The sequence below is a fragment of the Heterodontus francisci genome, chromosome 20, assembly GCF_036365525.1.
Source record: "Heterodontus francisci isolate sHetFra1 chromosome 20, sHetFra1.hap1, whole genome shotgun sequence".
In the NCBI taxonomy this organism is placed as follows: Eukaryota; Metazoa; Chordata; class Chondrichthyes; order Heterodontiformes; family Heterodontidae; genus Heterodontus; species Heterodontus francisci.
Window position 1 is genome coordinate 24,730,281 of NC_090390.1, and position 24,002 is coordinate 24,754,282.

Here is a 24,002-nt window from a genome sequence, read left to right on the forward strand (position 1 = left end):
ATTGAGAAAACTGGAAAATGAAAATCCATTGGAAATAGAAGATTACGTTTCAGATTTTTTAAGGATTTGAGTATTTTTAAATTGAAGTTTAATGATGAGATAGATGCAAGAGCCCTGCAAACTACTTATTATTGTAACTGAACTATTTGAAAATACTGCAGCAATCTGGCTAATATCTTTAGAACTACCTTGAGGTTCTCAAAATAAATATCTCTCAATCCATGTATTTGATAAATTGTTGGTTGCATTGCATTTAAATGGTATTATGCAAACTGGAACAATGGAGCTGCACATTTTAACCTTAGATGTAATTAATTCCGCTTTCTTTGCTCAGTTACAACTATAGCATTGTAGTTTTCTGTGTTTCATGAAGTGCGGGGTGATATGTTTGAGTTACTCTTGCGACATGACTGTAGCATACTGAAGTTTAGTGTTGAAAATACCATAATTGGACTTTTAATGTAATTGATTGAAACAATTATATGCTGGTTATATTTAGGTGCTCGAACGTTCCCGCGATGTTGTCGATGAAGTTAGCATATCACTCAGGCTGTGGGATACGTTTGGTGACCATCATAAGGACAGGCGTTTTGCATATGGCAGGTAAAAAAAATACCAGTGTGGGGGGAAATAAAATCCACATACACAACAGACGTGTGTGTCTGTATGTTTTTCGATCTTGCAGTTAAAAAAAAGATTGAATCTTGTAATAAAAAATGAGTTTGATAAGACCTCAAGTATGAGATGAATATTGTACAATTGTACGAGTGGCCTGATGTATCAATATTAAAAAGTTTGAATTTTCAAGTTTAGGTTCAGTAAACTTCACATTGGAACACAGAGTTGCATATTACAAAATGAGATAGGTGTTTGGTTTCTAGAAACAACTTTTAAGTAAGCTGTTGAATAATTAACATAGAATGTTGGTAATCAGCACAAAATTGTCAGATGTTCTGATTCTACAAACTAGCAACCTTTTAAAAATTTGTGAATAATGTACAAATTACTTAGTTATTTTACTCCATCAAGAAACAATTGCTAATTGCTTATTGGGGTGGAAATACACCTTCATTTCCAACCCAATTTTGCTTGCCAGTGCTGTGTTCAGTTAATGGTTGTCAACATTTTTGTGGGATTAGGATATAAATAAATAGTCATGCATGCAGGGCAGACAACTAGTTCCCTATAATTTTTCCCCCTAAATTACACTGCTGCATTTTGAAAAATGTTTTCTTGGGGTTTTTTCAACATTTAAAATAATTGTTGGGCATAATAAGCTGGGCATCATAAGCAGACATGGGTCGACAGGACAGAGGTGAAGACCATTGTTCTGGCCAACAAAAAAATTGTTTAATTTCATAGTCTGTTTCAGATTTCCAGCATCCTCAGTATTTTGCTTTTGTATTAGAAAAGTGTATGTCCCTTTAAAAGTGAGTTTGATCCAAAATCACCTGCTTATCTTTCCAAATCAGCTATAATAGCATGGCATATGTATTACGAAAGGCAAAATTGTACAAAATCGCCCTCGCAAGTTATTGTTTCATTTGCAGCAAGTTGCTGTGAAGCCTTTATACAACTTCTTTGACTATCATTTCACTTTTACTGACCTGCAAGGTTTTAATCGAATTGCTTGCTATAAATAAGCTGGGACCCAATCTGCAGTCTGTAGAGGAGAACAGAAAATAAGAGGATTCAGTCATATGCCTCTGGTGTAAGGAGTTTGGATGCTTGCCCAAAATGGTAGATAAAAATATCATTGGTGAATTTGTGCCCAGGCTGCGGATAACCAAATGTGTGATAGAAGCCTGCAGGAAATGAGAAGTCCTAAAGCAGAAAACTGCTGGGAATTTCAGATCTTAATTTGATTATTAAAACAACTGACATTGATCATTGCTAGTGGTTGCTGTTGACTTAGATTGCAATCATCTTTATCAAACCTAAAAACCCCCCTCAACCATTGCTTTGCCATGGTGATTTACTGAATGCTGACGGCACCTCAGGTATATCTCTTGGGCATACAAACAACTGAACTAGACACAATAGTTGACAATACTTCATGTAATTTTTATAGATATTTAGTTCAATATTTCAAACAGCTGGCTCCAATATTGTAACATTACATCAACAATAATAGTGTACAAATTTGCATAGCAGTATATAGTGCGCCCTCACTATAATGCTATCTGATTTGTAGCATTCCACTTTCATAAATCCCATTTCACCTTCCTGTAAACATGTGAAAAACAAGGGGAAACTAAAGTTTTAGACATACTTTTTTTACTGTCAGTTGTACTAAAATGTCTTGTGATGCATCATATCTAACACTATCAAGTCCTAGAAATAAGTATTCTTAACAGTGTGTCTGAAGTAATTACTGTCATGTAAAAACACCTTAATTCCAGTTTTATTTTTAATTTTCACTTGTGAGTTATTGTAGTGGATGTGGGACTGTGAATAAGGTACATGGAAGACTGAGAGATATTGAGAAGTAAACCAGAACAGGCAGATGAACTTAGGGCTTGGATTAGTACCTGGGAGTATGATGTTATTGCTATTACTGAGACTTGGTTAAGGGAAGGGCATGATTGGCAACTAAATATCCCAGGATACCGATGCTTCAGGCGGGATAGAGAGGGAGGTAAAAGGGGTGGAGGAGTTGCATTACTGGTCAAAGAGGATATCACAGCTGTGCTGAAGGAAGGCACTATGGAGGACTCGAGCTGTGAGGCAATATGGGCAGAACTCAGAAATAGGAAGGGTGCGGTAACAATGTTGGGGCTGTACTACAGGCCTCCCAACAGCGAGCGTGAGATAGAGGTACAAATATGTAAACAGATTATGGAAAGCTGTAGGAGCAACAGGGTGGTGGTGATAGGAGATTTTAATTTTCCCAACATTGACTGGGATTCACTTAGTGTTAGAGGTCTAGATGGAGCAGAATTTGTAAGGAGCATCCAGGAGGGTTTTCTAGAGCAGTATGTAAATAGTCCAACTCGGGAAGGGGCCATACTGGACCTGGTGTTGGGAAATGAGCCGGGCCAGGTGGTTGACGTTTCAGTAGGGGACTACTTTGGGAATAGTGATCACAATTCCGTAAGTTTTAGAATACTCATGGACAAAGACGAGAGCGGTCCTAAAGGAAGAGTGCTAAATTGGGGGAAGGCCAACTATACCAAAATTCGGCAGGAGCTGGGGAATGTAGATTGGGAGCAGCTGTTTGAAGGTAAATCCACTTTTGATATGTGGGAGGCTTTTAAAGAGAGGTTGATTAGCGTGCAGGAGAGACATGTTTCTGTGAAAATGAGGGGTAGAAATGGCAAGATTAGGGAACCATGGATGACAGGTGAAATTGTGAGACTAGCTAAGAGGAAAAAGGAAGCACACATAAGGTCTAGGCGGCTGAAGAAAGACGAAGCTTTGAAAGAATATCGGGATTGTAGGCGCAATCTGAAACGAGGAATTAAGAGGGCTAAAAGGGGTCATGAAATATCTTTAGCAAACAGGGTTACGGAAAATCCCAAAGCCTTTTATTCATATATAAGGAGCAAGAGGGTAACTAGAGAAAGGATTGGCCCACTCAAGGACAAAGGAGGAAAGTTATGCATGGAGTCAGAGAAAATGGGTGAGATTCTAAACGAGTACTTTGCATCAGTATTCACCGAGGAGAGGGACATGACGGATGTTGAGGTTAGGGACAGATGTTTGATTACTCTAGGTCAAGTCGGCATAAGGAGGGAGGAAGTGTTGGGTATTCTAAAAGGCATTAAGGTGGACAAGTCCCCAGGTCCGGATGGGATCTATCCCAGGTTACTGTGGGAAGCGAGAGAGGAAATAGTTGGGGCCTTAACAGATATCTTTGCAACATTCTTAAACACGGGTGAGGTCCCGGAGGACTTGAGAATTGCTAATGTTGTTCCCTTGCTTAAGAAGGGTAGCAGGGAAAATCCAGGTAATTATAGACCGGTGAGCCTGACGTCAGTGGTAGGGAAGCTGCTGGAGAAGATACTGAGAGATAGGATCTATTCCCATCTGGAAGAAAATGGGCTTATCAGTGATAGGCAACATGGTTTTGTGCAGGGAAGGTCATGTCTTACCAACTTAATAGAATTCTTTGAGGAAGTGACAAAGTTGATTGATGAGGGAAGGCTGTAGATGTCATATACATGGACTTCAGTAAGGCGTTTGATAAGGTTCCCCATGGTAGGCTGATGGAGAAAGTGAAGTCGCATGGGGTCCCGGGTGTACTAGCTAGATGGATAAAGAACTGGCTGGGCAACAGGAGACAGAGAGTAGCAGTGGAAGGGAGTTTCTCAAAATGGAGACGTGTGACCAGTGGTGTTCCACAGGGATCCGTGCTGGGACCACTGTTGTTTGTGATATACATAAATGATTTGGAGGAAAGTATAGGTGGTCTGATTAGCAAGTTTGCAGACGACACTAAGATTGGTGGAGTAGCAGATACTGAAGGGGACTGTCAGAGAATACAGCAGAATATAGATAGACTGGAGAGTTGGGCAGAGAAATGGCAGATGGAGTTCAATCAGGGCAAATGCGAGGTGATGCATTTTGGAAGATCCAATTCAAGAGTGAACTATAAAGTAAATGGAAAGGTCCTGGGGAAAATTGATGTACAGAGAGATTTGGGTGTTCAGGTCCATTGTTCCCTGAAGGTGGCAACGCAGGTCAATAGAGTGGTCAAGAAGGCATACGGCATGCTTTCCTTCATCGGACGGGGTATTGAGTACAAGAGTTGGCAGGTCATGTTACAGTTGTATAGGACTTTGGTTCGGCCACATTTGGAATACTGCGTGCAGTTCTGGTCGCCACATTACCAAAAGGATGTGGATGCTTTGGAGAGGGTGCAGAGGAGATTCACCAGGATGTTGCCTGGTATGGAGGGCGCTAGCTATGAAGAGAGGTTGAGCAGATTAGGATTATTTTCATTAGAAAGACGGAGGTTGAGGGGGGACCTGATTGAGGTGTACAAAATCATGAGAGGTATCGACAGGGTGGGTAGCAAGAAGCTTTTTCCCAGAGTGGGGGATTCAATTACAAGGGGTCACGAGTTCAAAGTGAAAGGGGAAAAGTTTAGGGGGGATATGCGTGGAAAGTTCTTTACGCAGAGGGTGGTGGGTGCATGGAACGCATTACCAGCGGAGGTGGTAGACGCGGGCACGATAGCGTCTTTTAAGATGTATCTAGACAGATACATGAATGGGCAGGAAGTAAAGAGATACAGACCCTTAGAAAATAGGCGACAGGTTTAGATAGAGGATTTGGATCGGCGTAGGCTTGGAGGGCCGAAGGGCCTGTTCCTGTGCTGTAATTTTCTTTGTTCTTTGTTTAGAACTGAAGAATAATTAAATAAGATGGAAATGGGCAGTGATGATATGAGTCAGAGAGAAAGAAGAGAAATTGTGAGCTTGGGCTGAAGATCATTATGTCAGCATGGGAGTCACTACCATGCAATGTGAAGTCAAGTTGCTAGGAGCTGTACCACATTGGAATTTGCACCGAACAGTTTCATGGTTGAAGTATCTCAGTAGTGTTATACTGCTATGGAGGCCAAAGGCACTTACAAAGTTTTATGCTCAGTGTTGGGGAGGGTAACTTCACATAACCATCACTCTTTTTACAGTTGATGGAGGATGATGGTCTTCGCAGGCCCGGGCTGCACTGTATCCAGCATACAATATGTTTTATTGTTTGTCATTCTCTAGTATACTTCAGTACTGAGGCTCCACCCATCTTCCTGATGAGGGCACAAAGAAATCCAGGGTTTTAGTTGAGGCCAAAATAAGGGACATGGGGGAAATTTTTCTTGCTGATGCGCTAGGAGTGGGGGCGGGGTGCAGTAGCGCACCTGAAACCCAGAAGTAAGTGCAGCACGTCTGTCAGTGACTTTTTAACCTAGCCACTGTATTTGAGTCGAACCTCTGGGTTTCCCGACCAACTGTGTTGAGCAAACATGATGCACCATGCACCAGCTCATGATACCCTCACTTTGGTGAAATTGGTAAGGAAATTTGGTTAGGTTTTCACCTGGTGACTGACACATTACAAGTGAGCAAGAGCAGATGGTGAAGTTAGAAACAACAGTGGAGACTTCTGCAGCGGAGGCCACAGGATGCCCCAAGCTCTGCTCATTTCGGCACAGCTGCTGAACCTTGTGGGCCATTGATGAAGAGTATAATTCTGGAGCAGCAGCAAAGAATGTGCGATGTACTGGCAGGCTTTCCAGCTACACAGTGCACAGTCAGAAATTGGAGAGATGTTGCAGGCATTTGCATGATGTCTTTGTCCGCGGAAAGAGTGGCCACCTGCATGAAGCATCAAATGCAGTAGTCAAATGTGTGCATGCAGGCCCTCACCAATGGCTTCCACACTGTGAATGCCACCATAAACAGGATTGATGAAAACCTAGCCTTGGCCCTTCAGCATCCCACTGATCTGCAGCAAAGTGCTCTCTAGCTCATTGCTACTAGGAAAGTGCAGGTGGGCCATGAGAGGGATGATGGTGAAAGGGGATATCGAAGTGGGCACTCTGTTCAAAGTGCTTCCACTTCTCACCTGTTGCGCTATTCCACATGCTGCCTCGTCCTGATGGCTGAGTCTGTTCAAGCACAGCTAGAGTTGGAGCAGTCTTTAGTGGGGCGCTCACAGGCTCCAAAACCTAGAGGATGTCAGCCAAGAGCTTCTCAGCAGTCAGAGCAGGGATATGAGCAACCTGTCTCTATCTGTGCTGAAGCTACAGGGATTGCACTGCGTAGGAATGCAAAGAAGAAGAGTAAAGATTAATAGTTGCACAAGTGTATGCCCATGGGTGTGTTATACAATGTTAGATTGTTAAGTTTCGATTTGATTTCTGAGCCACACAAATAATATTTGTTTTCGCCCCTTTCCTGCATTGCCCATTTTTGGCTGCTATCTGATAAGTGGACTTTTCACTTGAGATGATAAGATGAGAATTAATACTGAGCAAAGTGGGGCTGTAAAAGGGAGGCTTGGATGTTTGCAGGACTGCTTCGTGTTAGGGAAGAGTTGGGGCGGGGGGGAAATGGGTATTGCATCTGGCTGCCACATGGGTGCACTGGTGGCACCTAACTGAATTTCACAATAATGAGGGCATCCCAGGCAACAATGGGTGCTGCTGCTTGGTGCATTGGCTACATCACGTTCCTCCTCCTCGAAGGCTCTGCGCCTCGTTCCTCCTGCAGATCCAAACCTCACTGCTGTGCGGAGTGCAGCACGCCATGATGCGTATTGAAGGCCACATCCAGATCTGTCATGGCATCTGAAGCACGTCTTCAGCATGTTGATTGCTTGCTAAATGACACATCTCGCCATCATATGGCTTTCATTGGGTTTCTTATGGGCCTCATTGTTTGAGTATCTTCAGCCATGTTTTAAGTGTGTATCCCTTGTCTGGTAAGTCTGCTTCAAAATGCAGAGAGATCAGGGAGGGTGCACAAGCACAGGATGAAAGCATCGTGGCAGCTGCCTAGGAATCTTGCATACGCCTGCATTAACATCTTTTTGTGATTGCACATCACTGATACATTGCCTAAGTGGAAGCCCTTGCTGTTGATGAACACTCCTGGGGAATCCAGGGGTGCGTTAATTGCTAGATGTGTGCAGTCAATACCCTGCACCTCTCAGAAGCCATCCAGAGCTGCAAACCTGAGCACCTGCTCATTCTGACTGGTATCATCGGTGGCAAAGTGTACTTACTATTGATCTGGCAAACATAGTATTAGTCACCTGTCTTATGCATTTGTGGACCGCCAACTGCAGGATCTGCATATATCTCCAGCAGAGTCTTGAAAGGCGTTGGAGGTCAAGAAGTTGAAAGTGGTGATGACTTCTATAACCACCGGTAAAGCATGGCCAACAGGTCCACTTGGCAGCAGATCTTCTTCAGCAGGCTGTGTCTGTCACCACTTGACTTGAGACCCCGAGTCTCCTGAGACACTGGTGTTCTGGCATGTACTGGAAACTTATCCTCTGCCTGTACACCCTGTGTTGCGGGTATTGCCTCCTGAGAGCTGCATCTCTCTGCTGATCCCTTCTCTCCTATAGAGTGGCAGGTCTGTGAGGGCGAGACTGTTTCTGTTCCTGCTGCTAGTGCTGTTGCTGCAGGTCATCTTGGGCCTTATCTGAGGTTCAAAGTTAAACAGCATAAGCAATACCCTTTCCGACCTGGTAGATCGCAAGTGCAAAATCGAGATCAGACATACAAACTTCCAAAGTAGTGAAACTAACCTATAAAGTGAATATAAAATACTTACACTTCAAACTATAGTCAGCAAATTCAGTCCACTACATTACCTCATTAAATTCAATGTGAAATGTACTTTCTTGCAGCTCAACACATAGAGAGAGCAGCCACTCCTAGTAACGAATGATCTTTGCAAAATTTTGTGTACAAAGTTACAAAACCCTGGAAATCATTGAGAGCAATAATTCCTAGTTAATTAGGTAGATAGCTTAAAGCGGTTTCTGAGCTCTAGCAGAGCTGACTCATCATTGTTTTTCAGAGACTATAAGTACAGAGGTCTCTGAGTGCTGCTTGAGTGCACATAGTAAAGTTGGAAGTTTGGTGAGTAAGGGGAAATATAAATTAACTAAGAAAAATGAATTTAATTAACACAATAAAGATGGAAGGACAGGTGACGTGTCGCGACTGCAGCATGTGGGAGCTCCTGGATGCCACTGCAATCCATGGCAACCACATCTGTAGTAAGTGTCTGTGGCTTGAGGAGCTTTGACATAGAGTTAATGAGCTGGAGGCCAAGCTGCAGACACGGCAATGCATCAGGGAGGGGGGAAAGTTATCTGGGACATTTTTTCGAGAAGGTGGGAGTGGAGGAACCGCAACTGTTGCAGTTGAGCAACTAGTTTAAGGTTCTTGCAGCTTTTATGGACAAGAGTGAAGGCTGTGGATGAGCAGACTGACCATGACACCATGGTACAGGAAGTCATTCAAATGGGGGGAGTTAAAAGGAATGTAGTAGTAGGGGACAGTATAGTCAGGGGGACAGACACTGTTCTCTGCAGCCAAGAGCAAGAATCCAGAAGGCTGTGTTGCCTGCCTGGTGCCAGGGTTCAGGACATCTGCTCAGGGCTGGAGAGGAACTTGCAGTGGGAGGAGGAGGATCCAGTTGTCGTGGTCCACATAGGTACCAATGTCATAGATAGGACTAGGAAAGAGGTTCTGCATAGGGAGTGTGAGGAGCTAGGCACTAAATTAAAAAGCAGAACCTCAAAGGTAATAATTTCTGGGTTATTACCTGAGCCACGTGCAAATTGGCATAGGGTAAATAAGATTAGAGAGATGAATGTGAGGCTGAAAGACTGTTGTGGGAGAAGTGGGTTCTGGTTCATGTGGCACTGACACTAGTACTGGGGTTGTGGGAGCTGTTCCATTGGGAAGGACTTCACCTGAACTGTGCTGGGACCAGTGTTCTAGTGAGTGGTATAACTAGGGTCGTAGAGAGGTCTGCGAACTCTAAATAGGGGGGAATGGATCATGTACAGGAAGATTGAGTAAATTAAAAGGAACTGACAAGGCAATAGATCAAGGTAGCCTTTCAAATGTCAGTTGATTAGAATCCAGGACCAGCATGTTCCGGTGAGGAAGAAGGATAAGTTTGGCAAGTTTTAGGAACCTTGGATAACGCGGGATATTGTGAGCCTAGTCAAAAAGAAAAAGGAAGCATTCGTAAGGGCTGAAAGGCTAGGAACAGACGAATCTCTTGAGGAATATAAAGACAGTAAGAAGGAACTTAAGCAAGGAGTCAGGAGGGCTAAAAGGGGTCATGAAAAGTCATTGGCAAACAGGATTAAGGAAAATACCAAGGCTTTTTATACGTATATAGTCTCAATCATCTCATTATCGAAAAGGAGGAGGTGTTGGGTGTCTTGCAAAGCATTAAGGTAGATAAGTCCCCAGGGCCTGATGGGATCTACCCCAGAATACTGAGGCAAGGGAAGAAATTGCTGGGGACAGGATTTACTCCCATTTGGAAACAAACGAACTTATTAGCGAGAGGCAGCATGGTTTTGTGAAGGGGAGGTCGTGTCTCACTAATTTGATTGAGTTTTTTGAGGAAGTGACAAAGATGATTGATGAAGGAAGGGCAGTGGATGTTGTCTACTTGGACTTCAGTAAAGCCTTTGACAAGGTCCCTTATGGCAGACTGGTGCAAAAGGTGAAGTCACACGGGATCAGAGGTGAGCTGGCAAGATGGATACAGAACTGGCTCGGTCATAGAAGACAGAGGGTAGCAGTGAAAGGGTGCTTTTCTGAATGGAGGGATGTGACTAGTGGTGTTCCGTAGGGATCAGTGCTGGGACCTTTGCTGTTTGTAGTATATATAAATGATTTGGAGGAAAATGTAGCTGGTCTGATTAGTAAGTTTGCGGACAACACAAAGGTTGATGGAGTTGCGGATAGTGATGAGGATTGTCAGAGGACACAGCAGGATATAGATCGGTTGGAGACTTGGCTGGAGAAATGGCAGATGGAGTTTAATCTGGACAAATGTGAGGTAATGCATTTTGGAAGGTCTAATGCAGGTGGGAAGTATACAGTAAATGGCAGAACCCTTAGGAATATTGACAGGCAGAGAGATCTGGGCATACAGGTCACTGAAAGTGGCAACGCAGGTGGATAAGGTAGTCAAGAAGGCATACGGCATGCTTGCCTTCATCGGTCGGGGCATAGAGTATAAAAATTGGCAAGTCATGCTGCAGCTGTACAGAACTTTAGTTAGGCCACACTTAGAATATTGCGTGCAATTCTGGTCGCCACACTACCAGAAGGACGTGGACACTTTGAAGAGGGTACAGAAGAGGTTTACCAGGATGTTGCCTGGTCTGGAGGGCATTAGCTATGAGGAGAGGTTGGATAAACTCGGATTGTTTTCACTGGAACGACGGAGGTGGAGGGGCAACATGATAGAGGTTTACAAAGTTATGAGTGGCATGGACAGAGTGGATAGTCAGAAGCTTTTTCCCAGGGTGGAAGAGTCAGTTACTAGGGGACATAGGTTTAAGGTGTGAAACGCAAAGTTTAGAGGGGATGTGCGAGGCAAGTTCTTTACACAGAGGGTGGTGAGTGCCTGGAACTTGCTGCCGGGGGAGGTGGTGGAAGCAGGTACGATAGCGACGTTTAAGAGGCATCTTGACAAATACATGAATAGGATGGGAATAGAGGCATACGGTCCCCGGAAGTGCAGAAGGTTTTAGTTTAGGCAGGCATCAAGATCGGCGCAGGCTTGGAGGGCCGAATGGCCTGTTCCTGTACTGTACTGTTCTTTGTTCTTTGTAGCAATAAAGGTAATATAATCAGGGTATGGCAGGAAGAGACAGTGATTGCAAACTTGAAAGTGTGCCAGCAGATCGGGCCAGAGTTTACAAAAACAATTTTTTTAAAAAAGGAATTAAGGGCTCTGTATCTGACTGCCCACAGCATTTGCAATGAAACAGATGAATTGTCAGATCAAATAGAAATTCATATGTCTGATCTGATAGCCATTACACAGACGTGGCTATAAGGAAACCAAAGCTGGGACCTGAATATCCAAGGGTACGTGACATTCAGGAAGGACGGGAAGCTGGGAAAAGGTGGTGGGGGAGCTCTGTTAATTAAAGAGGACATTACTACTGTAGTGAGAAATGACCTTAGTTTCAAAGATAAAGATGTAGAATCAGTTTGGGTGAAACTAAGAAACAGCAAGGGGCAGCAAACATTGGTGGGAGTTGTTCATAGGCCATCAAACGGCAGTGGTAATGTAAATCAAAGTATAAATCAGGAAATTAGAGGTGTGTGTAATAAGGGTAATACAGTAATCATGGAGTATTTCAATTTACATGTAGACTGGGTAAAGTTAATTCGTACTAATGCTGTGGAAAAAGAATTCTTGTAATGTATGCGAGATGGTTTTCTAGAGCAGTACATTGAGGAACCAAATAGGGAACGGGCTATTTTAGATCAAGTATTGTGCTGTGAAAAAGGGCTAATTAATAATCTTGTTGTAAAGGAGCCTTTAGGAAAGAGTGACCATAATATGATAGAATTTTACATTTAGTTTGAAAGTGATGTAGTTCAATCAGAAACTCGGGTGTTAAATCTAAGCAAAGGAAACTATGAAGATATAAGGGGCAAATTGGCTATGTGGGATTGGGAACTATGTTAAAAGTTATGACAATAGACAGGCAATAGCTAATATTTAAAGAACTAATACAGAGTTTATAACAAAAGTACATTCCTTTAATGCACAAAAACCCAGCAAGGAAGGTGGTCCAACTGTGGTTACCGAAAGAAATCAAGGATTGTCGTAGATCGAAGGAAAAGATGTGTAAAGTTGCCAAAAAAAACATAAGCCTGAGGATTGGGAGGATTTTAGAATTCTGCAAAGGAGGACCAGGAAAAAGATTAAGAAAGGGAAAACTGAATATGAGAGTAAACTAGCGAGAAACATAAAAACGGACTATAAAAGCTTCATAGGTATGTAAAAAGGAAAAGATTAGCAAAAACAAATGTGGGTCCATTACAAGCAGAGTCAGGAGAATTAATAATGGGGAATAAGGAAATGGCAGAGAAACTAAACAAATACTTTGTGTCTGTCTTCACAGAGGAAAAAACTAAAAAACAGCCAGAAATCAAGGGACTAGTGTAAATGAAGAACTGCAAGATATTATTTAAAAAAAAAATAGGTACTAGAGAAATAAATGGGACTTAAAGTGGACCTGATGATCCACGTCCCAGAGCGTTGAAAGATTTGGCTGTAGAGATGGTAGATATGTTGGTGGTTATCTTTCAAAATTCTATTGACTATAGAATGGTTCCTGTAGATTGGAGGGTGGCAATTTATTTTTTTATTTAGAGATACAGCACTGAAACAGGCCCTTCGGCCCACTGAGTCTGTGCCGATCAACAACCACCCATTTTTTACTAACCCTACAGTAATCCCATATTCCCTACCACCTACCTACACTAGGGGCAATTTACAACGGCCAATTTACCTATCACCTGCAAGTCTTTGGCTGTGGGAGGAAACCGGAGCACCCGGCGAAAATGCTAGAATCTATAATAAAGGATGTGATTACAGGACACTTAGAAAATAATGGTAGGATTGGGCAGAATCAACATGGATTTATGAAAGGGAAATCATGTTTAACAAACCCGTTAGACTTTTTTGAGGATATAACTAGCAGAATAGATAAGGGGGAACTGGCGGATGTGGTATATTTAGATTTTCAGAAAGCTTTTGATAAGGTCCCGCACAAGAGGTTGGTAAACAAAATTAGAGCACATGGGATTGGGGGGAATATACTGGCATGGATTGAGAACTGGTTAACAGACAGAAAACATAGTAGTAGGAATAAATGGGTAATTTTCAGGTTGGCAGGCTGTGACTAGTGGGATACCGCAAGGATCAGTGTTTGGGCCCTAGCTATTCACAATCTGTATCAATAATTTGGATGTGGGGATTAGATGTAATGGGCTGAATTTTAAGACTGCGCCGCCAAAGCAGGCGGCGGACGTAAACAAATGCGGACACGCGCACAGGCATCACGTCACGATTTCAACCGTGGTGGCTCATTTGCATGGATGACATGAAGGGGGCGGGCAAGCCGTCACCGGCAACGGTGTCCTGCGCCATTTTAAAAGGGCTGACCGCCCTCAATGAACATATAAAATTTAAAGGGCAAGTTAAGTGAAAATTTTGCTCAAATAAATGCAGTGACCTTTCCATTCCCCCCAATGGCATTTTACAACCTTCCTCCCCCCCCAGAATTCCTAAAATGAAAATTTGACCTCTGCCTCCCCCTTAAAAAAAAGTTTGGCACCTTTGTCCTTTACCCCTTCCCATCACCCCCCCCCCCCCCCGCAACCAATCTGAGGCATTCTAACCCCACTCCTCCCCTCCTGTACAGAGAAAAAAAACTCCTCTCCCCCCACCCCGCCACAGGTGTCACGCCACATTTCCCCGAATAGGGATTCAAAGGCATAGCATTGCAGGCAGCGAGAATGAGGATTGGAACGTGGTGGCTGAATCGCTGCGAGCTGCATGGTAAATAGGTATTTGTATATTTTAATGCGGGGTCCCGTCGTCAAGTGGCAGGGTGGCCGCAACGAGGCCTCGCCACCGCCGAGATCAGTACGGGGCCTGCCGCCGTCGGGGTCGGTGGCGGGCCTCCACTGTACCGATCTTCATTGCCCCCTCCCACCACCATTCCCGATGGCGGCAGCACTTTAAAATCCAGCCCAATATTTCCAAGTTTGCAGTTGACACAAAACTAGGTGGAAGTGTGAGTTGTGAGGAGGATACAAAGTTGCTTCAAGGGGATTTGGAAAGGTTGAGCGAGTGGGCAAAAATTTGGCAGATGGAATACAATGTGGAGAAATGTGAGGTTTTCCACTCTGGTAGGAAAAGCAGAAATAGAGTATTTCTTAAATGGTGAGAGGCTGGGAAGTGTTGAACTTCAAAGTGACTTGTTCATGAGTCACTGAAAACTAACGTGCAGGTACAGCAAGCAATGGTATGTTGGCCTTTATTACTAATTCCTGGGATGGAGGGATTGCCCTATGAGGAAAGATTAAATGGACTGGGCCTTTTCTTTGGAGTTTAGAAGAATGAGAGGTGATCTCATTCAAACGTACAAAATTCTTACAGGGCTCGACAAGGTTGATGTAGGAAGGATGTTTGCCCTGGCTGAGGAGTCCAGAACCAGGGGGGACAGCCTCAGAATAAGAGGCAGGCCATTTAGGACTAAGATGAGGAGGAATGTTTTCACTCAGAGGGTGGTGAATCTTTGGAATTCTTTGCCCTAGATGGCTGTGGAGGCTGAATCGTTGAGTATGTTCAAGACTAAGATCGATAGATTTCTACATATTAAAGGCATCAAGGGATACGGGGATAGTGCAGGAAAATGGTGGGGAAATAGATGATCAGCCATGATCTCATTGAATGGCGGAGCGGGCTCGAAGGGCTGAATGGCCTCCTCCTCCTATTTCTTATGCTCTTCTGTTATGTTTTAATTCCATCTTGGGGTTCGAGTGACATTGCTGGTCTGTTTACTCTCGCTGTCTTACGATTTCAGGGGAGTCACTTCATGCAATTGCTGCCTTCGAACTTTAACTCTCCTTTTAATATATAATTGAACCGCTCTCAGTGGATTCGATATAACAGGGAAATGTGTTCGCATGACTCCAGCAGTTTGACCAGGATATTCCCTGATGTTGGGGGACTGTTCGATAGTGGGAAGCAGAGGGGCCAGATGCAAAATACCTAATGCTACCAGTGTGCACTATTTACCTTTCCCCATCACATTCAGTCAAAATTCTCGGATGAAAACCCAGAAATGTTCTGCTGCTTACAATTCCAAGACAATTGCTTGGTTCATACTACAGGATAACCCAGTAGAATAAAGGGGGCTTTAATTTATATCAGTTAACATAGAAACATAGAAAAATAGGAGCAGGAGTAGGCCATTCGGCCCTTCGAGCCTGCTCTGCCATTCAGTACGATCAAGGCTGATCATCCAAACTCAGTACCCTGTTCCCACTTTCTCCCTGTATCCCTTGATCCAATTAGCCCTAAGAACTATATCTAACTCTTTCTTGAATATATTTAATGATTTGGCCTCAACTGCTTTCTGTGGTAGAGAATTCCACAGGTTCACCACTCTCTGGGTGAAGAAATCTCTCCTCATCTCAGCCCTAAATGGCTTACCCCTTATCGTTAGACTGTGACCCCTAGTCCTGGACTCTCCCGCCATTGGGAACATCCTTCCTGCATCTAGTCTGTCCTGTCCTGTTAGAATTTTGTAGGTTTCTATGAGATCCCCTCTCATTCTTCAAAACTTTAGTGAATACAAGCCTAATCGACCCAATCTCTCTTCATGCGTCAGTCCTGCCATCCCACAAATCAGTCTGGTGAACCTTCGCTGCACTCCCTCCATGGCAAGAACATCCTTCCTCAGATAAGGAGACCAAAACTGCACACACTACTCCACTTGTGGTCTCACCAAGGCTTTGTATAATGGCAGCAAGACATCCTTGCTCCTGTACTCGAATCCTCTCGCTATGAAGGCCAACATACCATTTGCCTTCTTAACTGCCTGCTGCACCTGCATGCTTACTCTCAGCGAATGATGCGCAAGGACACCCAGGTCTCGCTGCTCCACCCCCTTTTCCCAATCTATCGCCGTTCAAATAATAATCTGCCTTTCTGTTTTTGCCACTAAAGTGGATAACCTCACTTCAGTTCTCTCTACAGTTCACTTTGTTAATTTTAGCACATCTGCTTGATACAGACTTAACATTCACGGGGAGATTTGCTTCAGATTTTCTTTCCTACTACTTTTAGTTCATTCTGAAAATTAATTTCAAGGAAAAGCATAATTTAATCATTTCCCCTCATAACATGCTGAATCTTTCTGAACAAACTTTTTTGATGAACTGTAAAATCTGTCATTTTGTCAGCAATCTGTAGTTTGTTGTCCCTGTTTTTATTTGTATGGTTTCTTCTGACCCAAATTCGAGATACAGCAACTGAAATATGTACAAGTCATAGATTTCCTCAACACTGCCCTAACGTCTTTCATCTAGATTCTTAGACAAGCACTCACTATTGCGCAGGTTATAACATCTCCATTTTCCTCACTATCCAACAGTATGGATTTTCTGAATAATCTTGCACCATTAGTGTTGAATTATGGGCAGCAGTGTTTGTGTGAACTCACGGTCACTGGAAATTGGATTGAGAACCTTGATGAGCATCAGGTAGTGGGGATGTTTATCACATCTGCCCAGACAAGTGTTAAACGCAGATCAAAGAGGTGAGTCATGTGTTAACCTATTAAGCTACACTGCCTCACTTTTAACTTATTTTACCTATGTCTTAAAGATAAGTGATGTCAGAAATGAAATTTGAAAAGCATTTTAAAAATGAAAAAGAAAACTCCTAAATTCGATGGCACCAGAAAATGGGTGCGGGGATTGTGATACACGATTAATCCGTGGTCGTTCATTGTGATGCAGGCAGTATACCAACTTCATGCCACCTGCTCATTTTAATGATTTCAGTATCCAGCCAAAGCTAACTGCACTTTGATTGGCTGGATGCATCAGGAGAGGGCCAATATCCTGAGTGGATCGCACCACCGAAAGTTACTGCTTAAAGCTAGCCTGTGGAGAGGAGAGGTGCATTGTGGCAGTCATTCAGGAAGTGACTCTTACCTGGGAAAAAATGGCACCACAAGGGAGAGGGTGGACTTCAAGGTTTTCAAATGTTGCATTGGAGGCTTTGGTGGAGAAGGTGGAAAGGAGGAGAGATGTTCTGTACTTGCAAGAGGCACTCCAGATACCACTCAAAAAGCAGTGGGAGCAGATAGACGCGAAGGACAATGCCAGAAGTTGAGCCCTGAGGACCTGGATGCAGTGCCACAAGAAATTCATTCCCCTCACACATGTGGACAAGGTCAATGAATGCATCTATAAATGCCATATCCTACCAAATGCGCCATTAGTCTCAGACACTGCTCAATTCATCACACCCTCATCACTCACCTACTGACAATCTCTACTGATCAGGACTCATACCTGACATTCATATGCTTCACCACACCCTCGCACATTTAGCATTGCTGCAGACTTCACACCCTCATATCACAGGTTGCAGACACTGCCAGCTATTCAACCTTGATAGCCACATCACCCAAAAGAATTGCACAATAATTGCTGACATACTTCTGTCTCTCTTGCAGGACAAGGTGGAGCACAACTACAAGCAACAGGTACAACCAGAGGACAGGTGCGCCTGCATGTTCTAATCCCCATGGAGGAGACAGTGTTGGCCATTATTGGGAAGGCCATGGCTGAGGCGATGGCCAGGTGTGAGGCTGAAACCATCGTGCATGACTATCCTCATACCTAATCCTCCTACAAACATCCCACCTCTCCTTCATTGCACACACTCTTCTGATTTACCAGCTGCAGATGGTATAAGGATACACCTCTGACGCCCTGTCCTCCCACTGCACCTAATCCCGCAAGACAACCTTTTCCTTGCGCCTTTCTCCTTTCAGATATGCAAGAAGTGGCCAGACAATGGAGGCATCAACTTGCCACAGGTCTTTGTGTAGATTTTGGAGTCCATCCTTTCCAGCATGGAAGGGGTAACTTACTCCGTTCGCACACTTGTGGACCCAACCATGATGCAGCGTCTGATGGCCGATGTCACAGCTTCCAATGCAGCACAAGCAGCAGCCACACAACATCTGAGTGCTGTAGTCATAGAATAGTTACGGCACAGAAGGAGGCCATTTGGCCCGTTGTTAGCACCAGCTTTCTGCAAGAGCAACTCAGCTAGTCCCACTTTCCTGCCTTTTCCCAGCAAATTTTTTCGATTCAGATCGTTATCCAATTCTCTTTAGAAAGCCATGATTGAATCTACCTCCACCACACTCTCAGGCAGTGCATTCCTGATCCTAATCACTCGCTGTCTAAAAAACAAAAAGTTTTCCTTCATGTTGCCTTTCGTTCTTTTGCCATTTACCTGAAATTGGTGTCCTCTGGTTCTCGACCCTTCTGCCAATGGGAACAGTTTCTCCCTATCTACTCTGTCCAGACCCCTCATGATTTTGGACACCTCTGTCAAATCTCACAACCTCAAGCTCAGACTGCTGTCCTACAAGGTCAGCATGCTGTTGTGCAAGCTCAGACTGCTGCTATCATGGATGTGGATTAGTGTGCAAAGGGGTTTACAGGGAGTCACAGCAGTCCAGCAATCTGTCCTCCAACTACTAGCATTGCCATTCTCCGAGGACAGTGCCTCAATGAAGCACAAAGCTGCTGCCCTCTCTCAGGAAGCCAGCATTCATCTTCCCACCCTTGATGCTCTGTCTGTGCCCTTACTGTTGCCTGTCATCCAGCCAGCCTAGGCTGCTACCACCACGCCAATGTAGTGCATTCACAGTCTGGCTCTGTAGACCCAGAGCTGCTTGAGACTGTCCTCCAAAGCCATCTGTGGCCTCCTCCACTGAAAGTCAGCAGTCTTCTTCCAGCCAAGCTGCAACCACGGCGGGAAGACAGGCACTAAGGGAATGCACAGGGGTGATTATTGACTTTTGTATACAATATGGCATGGTTTCATTTATAATTTTTATTCTTTCATGGGATGTGGGCATTGCTGGCAAGGCCAGCATTTGTTGCCCATCCCTAATTGCCCTCGACAACTGAGTGGCTTGCTAGGCAATTTCAGCGGACAGTTAAGAGTCAGCTACTTTACTGTGGGTCTGGAGTCACACGTAAGCCAGACCAAGTAAGGACGGCAGATTTCCTTCCCTAAAGGACATTAGTGAACCAGATGAGTTTTTACGACAATCAGTGACAGTTTCATGGCACCATTTCTGAGACTAGCTTTCAATTCCAAATTTTTCTGAATTAATTTAATTTATTAATTAAGTGAATTTATATTCCACCAGCTGCCATGGTGAGATTTGAACCCATATCCCCATTAGCCTTAGCCTCTGGCTTGCTAGTTCAGTGACATTACCACTATGCCACCGTCTCATCCTGGAATGGGTATTTTCAGGTGTCTTTTATTTTTGCATTGTGGCCAAGCAGACACTGTGATGGTCAGTTTCAGAGGGAAGGTGTGGTGAACAAATGTGAGTTAATTAAGGAAAGCCAGAATAGATTTCTTAAGGGAAAATCATGTTTAACTAACTTGCTGGAGTTTTTTGAGGAGGTAACAGAGAGGGTTGATGAGGGCAATGCTATTGATGTGGTGTACATGGCCTTTCAAAAGGCGTTTGACACAGTGCCACACAACAGACTTGTGAGCAAACTTGTAGCTCATGGAATAAAAGGGACAGTAGCAACATGGATATGGAATTGGCTGAGTGACAGGAAACGAAGAGTAGTAGTTACTGGCTGTTTTTCAGGCTGGAGGAAGGTTTGTAGTGGAGTTCTCCAGTGATCAGTGTTGGGACCCTTGCTTTTCCTGATATATATGATTGACCTAGACCTTGGTGTAAAGGGCACAATTTCAAAGTTTGCAGATGATACGAAACTTGGAAGCATTGTGAATTGTGAGGAGGATAGTGTAGAGCTTCAAAAGGACATAGACAAGTTGATGGAATGGACAGACAGGTGGCAGATGAAGTTCAATGCAGAGAAATGTGAAGTGATTCATTTTGGTAGGAAGAACATGGACAGACAATATAGAATAAAGGGTACAATTCTAAAGGGGGTGCAGGAGCAGAGGGACCTAAATGTATATGTGCATAAGTCATTGAAGGTGGCAGGGCAGGTTGAGAGAGTGGTTAATAAAGCATACAGTATCCTAGGCTTTATTAATAGGAGCATAGAGTACAAGATCAAGGAAGTTATGTTAAACTTGTATAAGACACTATTTCGGCCTCAGCTGGAGTATTGCGTCCAATTCTGGGCACTGCACTTGAGGAAAGACGTGAGGGCATAGGAGAGAATACAGAAAAGGTTCACGAGAATGGTTCCAGGGATGAGGAATTTCAGTTATGAAGATAGATTGGAGAAGTTAGGACTGCTTTCTTGGAGAAGAGAAGGCAGAGAGGTAATTTGATAAAGGTATTCAAAATCATGAGAGGTCTGGACAGAGTAGATAGGGAGAAACTGTTCCCACTTGTGGAAGGATCAAGAATGCGAGGGCACAGATTTAAAGTCATAGAGTCATAGAGAGATACACCACCGAAACACGCCCTTCGGCCCACCGAGTCTGCGCCGACCATCAGCTACCCATTTATACTAATCCCACATTAATCCCATTGTTTCCCTCTTACGTCCCCACCTTCCCTCAATTCTCCTACCACCTACCTACACTAGGGGCAATTTTTTACAATGGTCAATTTACCAATCAACCCGCATGTTCTCCCACGGCATGTGGGAGGAAACCGGAGCACCCGGAGGAAACCCACGCAGTCACAGGGAGAACTTGCAAACTCCGCACAGGCAGTACCAGAACTGAACCCAGGTCGCTGGAGCCTATTTGATAAGAGAAGCAAAAGTGACACGAGGTAAAACGTTTTCACGCAGCGAGTGGTTAAGCTCTGGAATGCGTTGCCTGAGAATATGGTGCAGGCAGGTTCAATTGAAGCATTCAAAAGGGAATTAGACAGTTATATGAAAAGGAAGAATGTGCAGGGTTATGGGGAGAAGGCAGGGGAATGGAACTGAGGAGTTGTCTTTCAGAGAGCCGGTGTGGACACGATGGACAGAATGGCCTCCTCCTGCGCTGTCACGATTCTGTGTGGAACTGTTGGTCAATGGGGAATTGGGGTTGTGGTTATAGTATTGCACTCGGATGAGTTCTTTATGGACAATCTGGCGAGTCAGAAGTTGTCCAGGTTGCTGCCTCTTCCTCCTCCTTCTCATGCTCCTGCTCCTTGGCTGATCGCCATATAGCTGATGGCAAAGGCTGTGCTGTCATGACTGCAAGTAGACCACTATGAATCTTGGCACTTACTCTGCTGAGTACTGCAGGCAGTGCAGTTGAGACTAAAGGCCTGCTCAGGTCTGCAAAAAAAAAAATCCGACCCGAGCCCGACAGAACCACATCCAACCCAGCCCGAGTCCTTCCATTTTTTCCCGCGCCAGACCCGACCCGACCATCAGTTAACTTACCTTCCATTTTTCACTTTGCTGCTGATTTGCACAAGCTTAAAACAACTGTAACAAAACCACCTTTCTAGTCCAAAAATTAAATTAACATTGGAGCCACTTAGCTGTGATAGAGCATGTCCGACCCAAGCCGGAATGCCGCACCCAGATGTGCAACCCGAACCCAACACATGTCGTCTGGTTTGGGTCAGGTAGCAGGCCTTTAGTTGAGACAGTGTAAATGTTTTAGCATGCCAGTGGCCTGCTCTATCACATTTTCATTGTATGTATACTGCCCACATGTGCGTTGGTTGTACAACGGAGTCATCTGCCACGTGGTCAGCGGATAGCCCTTGTCGCCCCCTAGCCACTTTTTGGTTTTCTGTGATGGCTCAAATGCTGCTGGGCCCACAGAATGAAGGCCTCGTCACTGCTGGCAGAATACTAGGTATTGACCTACATGATTCTCTGCTATGGTTAGTTGCTGGTTGATTTCTTCTGGCTGTTGCTTTGATTCTACAACTATTTAGTGCTTTCTCTAGTTGTTTAAAGTTGCCAAACTCTACAGGGCAGGTATTGAGTTTTTGTTGACTTCAAGGCTTCTGCACAAACCAGTTGTTCCCAGGGATCCTCTTGGAATACAACATGACTTGAAGAATGAACAGAGGGCACACAGAGCAGGGCATGCTGCTAGAAAGGAGCAGTGGTTGAAGAAGGACTCTCAGCAGCAGACTGTATCCATCCGGGAGGTCATGGAGTAATTTCCCTACCAGAACCTTTTGGTTCCAGTAGAGGGCAGAGTGGACATGTGCCTGCAAAGCAATGTGCATCCAGTTTATGGCACCTTGCACCTTAGCGAAACCTGCAATCCTCACTAAGCTGCATGCTCACACTGACTGCTTCTCTCTGGCAAGAGAGAAAGAAATGCTTTGACTGGAGAGCCTCAGTGACCTCCCTTACACAACAGTGGAGGGCAAATTGCGAGATGTTGCAAATATCTCCAACTCCAGCCTGGAAGGAGTCAGGTGCTTAAAAATTCATTGCTGTGTTCCTGTTCACAGCCGCTGGCAATGCAGTCCTTGCCCTGAGGTTGCAGTTGTGGCAACAGTCGGTTACAAATTTCAGTTAGGATGTCCTTACTGAAGTGCAGAAGTCTTGTACATTGTTGTTACTTGCTGAGGTTCTGGTAGGGGAAATTGCTCCCTGACCACCAGGGCCGACATGGTCTCCTGCTGAGAGACCTTCTTCGCTGCACCTCCCCCCACCCCCCCCAACCCCCTCTAGCAGCTTGTCCTGCTCGACATGCCCACTATTCATTCTTCAAATCATGTGGTGTAATCAAAGGGAAATGCCTATTAGTGCATCAATGTCTGGGAGCGAATGGTTTGTGCAGAAGCCTTGATGTCAGCAAACGCTCCTTCAATGCCTGCCCTGTAGACTTTGTCAACTTCAAATAACTACAGAGAGCTTCAAACAGTTGTAGAACCGAAGCAAACAACCAGCATCTAACCTGTAAGTAGTTGATGGTCCCTTTAAATAATAGTGGTGGGAGGTCCCTCCTGCTGCTGAACATGTGTCCAGTATGTGAGGTGAAGAGAAGGCACTAGCTGGAGTGTTGAGCTCCAAAATGGACCACTGGTGTCAATTTCTTTTCAAAAAATATACTTTATTCATAAAAGTTGTAAAAAAAAATGACAAAGCAATTCAAATTGGACATTTCATGAAGTGCAATACAGATCAGGATCTTCCAATACATGAGGTGCCTCACTACACTTGCCCTTTCAGGTTATATTTACAATGTACATTACATTACATACCAAAACATTTTCCTGGTGCATGCAGCTCGAGGGGTTTTACACGGTTTCCAGCCCCTCGGTATACAACAGTGTGAGAGCCTCACACAGTGGCCTTTAAACATTGAGCCTTTGCGGCTGCTGCCCCAATCTTTAGTGCGTCCCTCAGCACATAGTCCTGGACCTTGGAATGTGCCAGTCTGCAACACTCGGCCGTGGACAGCTTTTTGCACTGGAAGACCAGCAAGTTTCGGGCAAACCAAAGTATGTCTTTCACCGAGTTGATGGTCCTCCAGGAGCAGTTGATGTTTATCTTGGTGTGCGTCCCTGAGAACAGCCTTTAGAGCACAAAGTCTATCAGGCACGGGCCTCAGGTAACGTCCTCGAGGCCCTGTGGGAAAAGGAGATGGTGGCTCCTGTCGGATGGTTCCTCGAGCAGACTGTCAAACTCATTTGGCAGAATGCCTCATCACCAAACCTTTCAAACAAGCACCAAGATGTAGCTTGGCTGGTGGTGAGAAGGGCCCTCCCCATCAGATCCTTCCTGCATGCCTGGA

General features: G+C 44.4%; 1 protein-coding gene across 6 annotated transcripts in view; it reads left to right on the top strand.

Annotated features, from left to right (window-relative positions):
* Window positions 1-24,002, top strand: part of rhobtb1 (Rho related BTB domain containing 1) — a 120,410-nt gene that overhangs the window by 54,445 nt on the left and 41,963 nt on the right. For 4 of the 6 annotated variants that reach the window (XM_068052447.1, XM_068052446.1, XM_068052445.1 and 1 more), the window contains exons 3-4: window positions 500-603; window positions 16,687-16,851. In XM_068052447.1, the coding sequence (XP_067908548.1) occupies window positions 500-603; window positions 16,687-16,851 (269 nt within the window). The remainder of the gene's footprint in view (window positions 1-499; window positions 604-16,686; window positions 16,852-24,002) is intronic. The other 2 variants (XM_068052451.1, XM_068052450.1) reach the window with 1 other exon arrangement.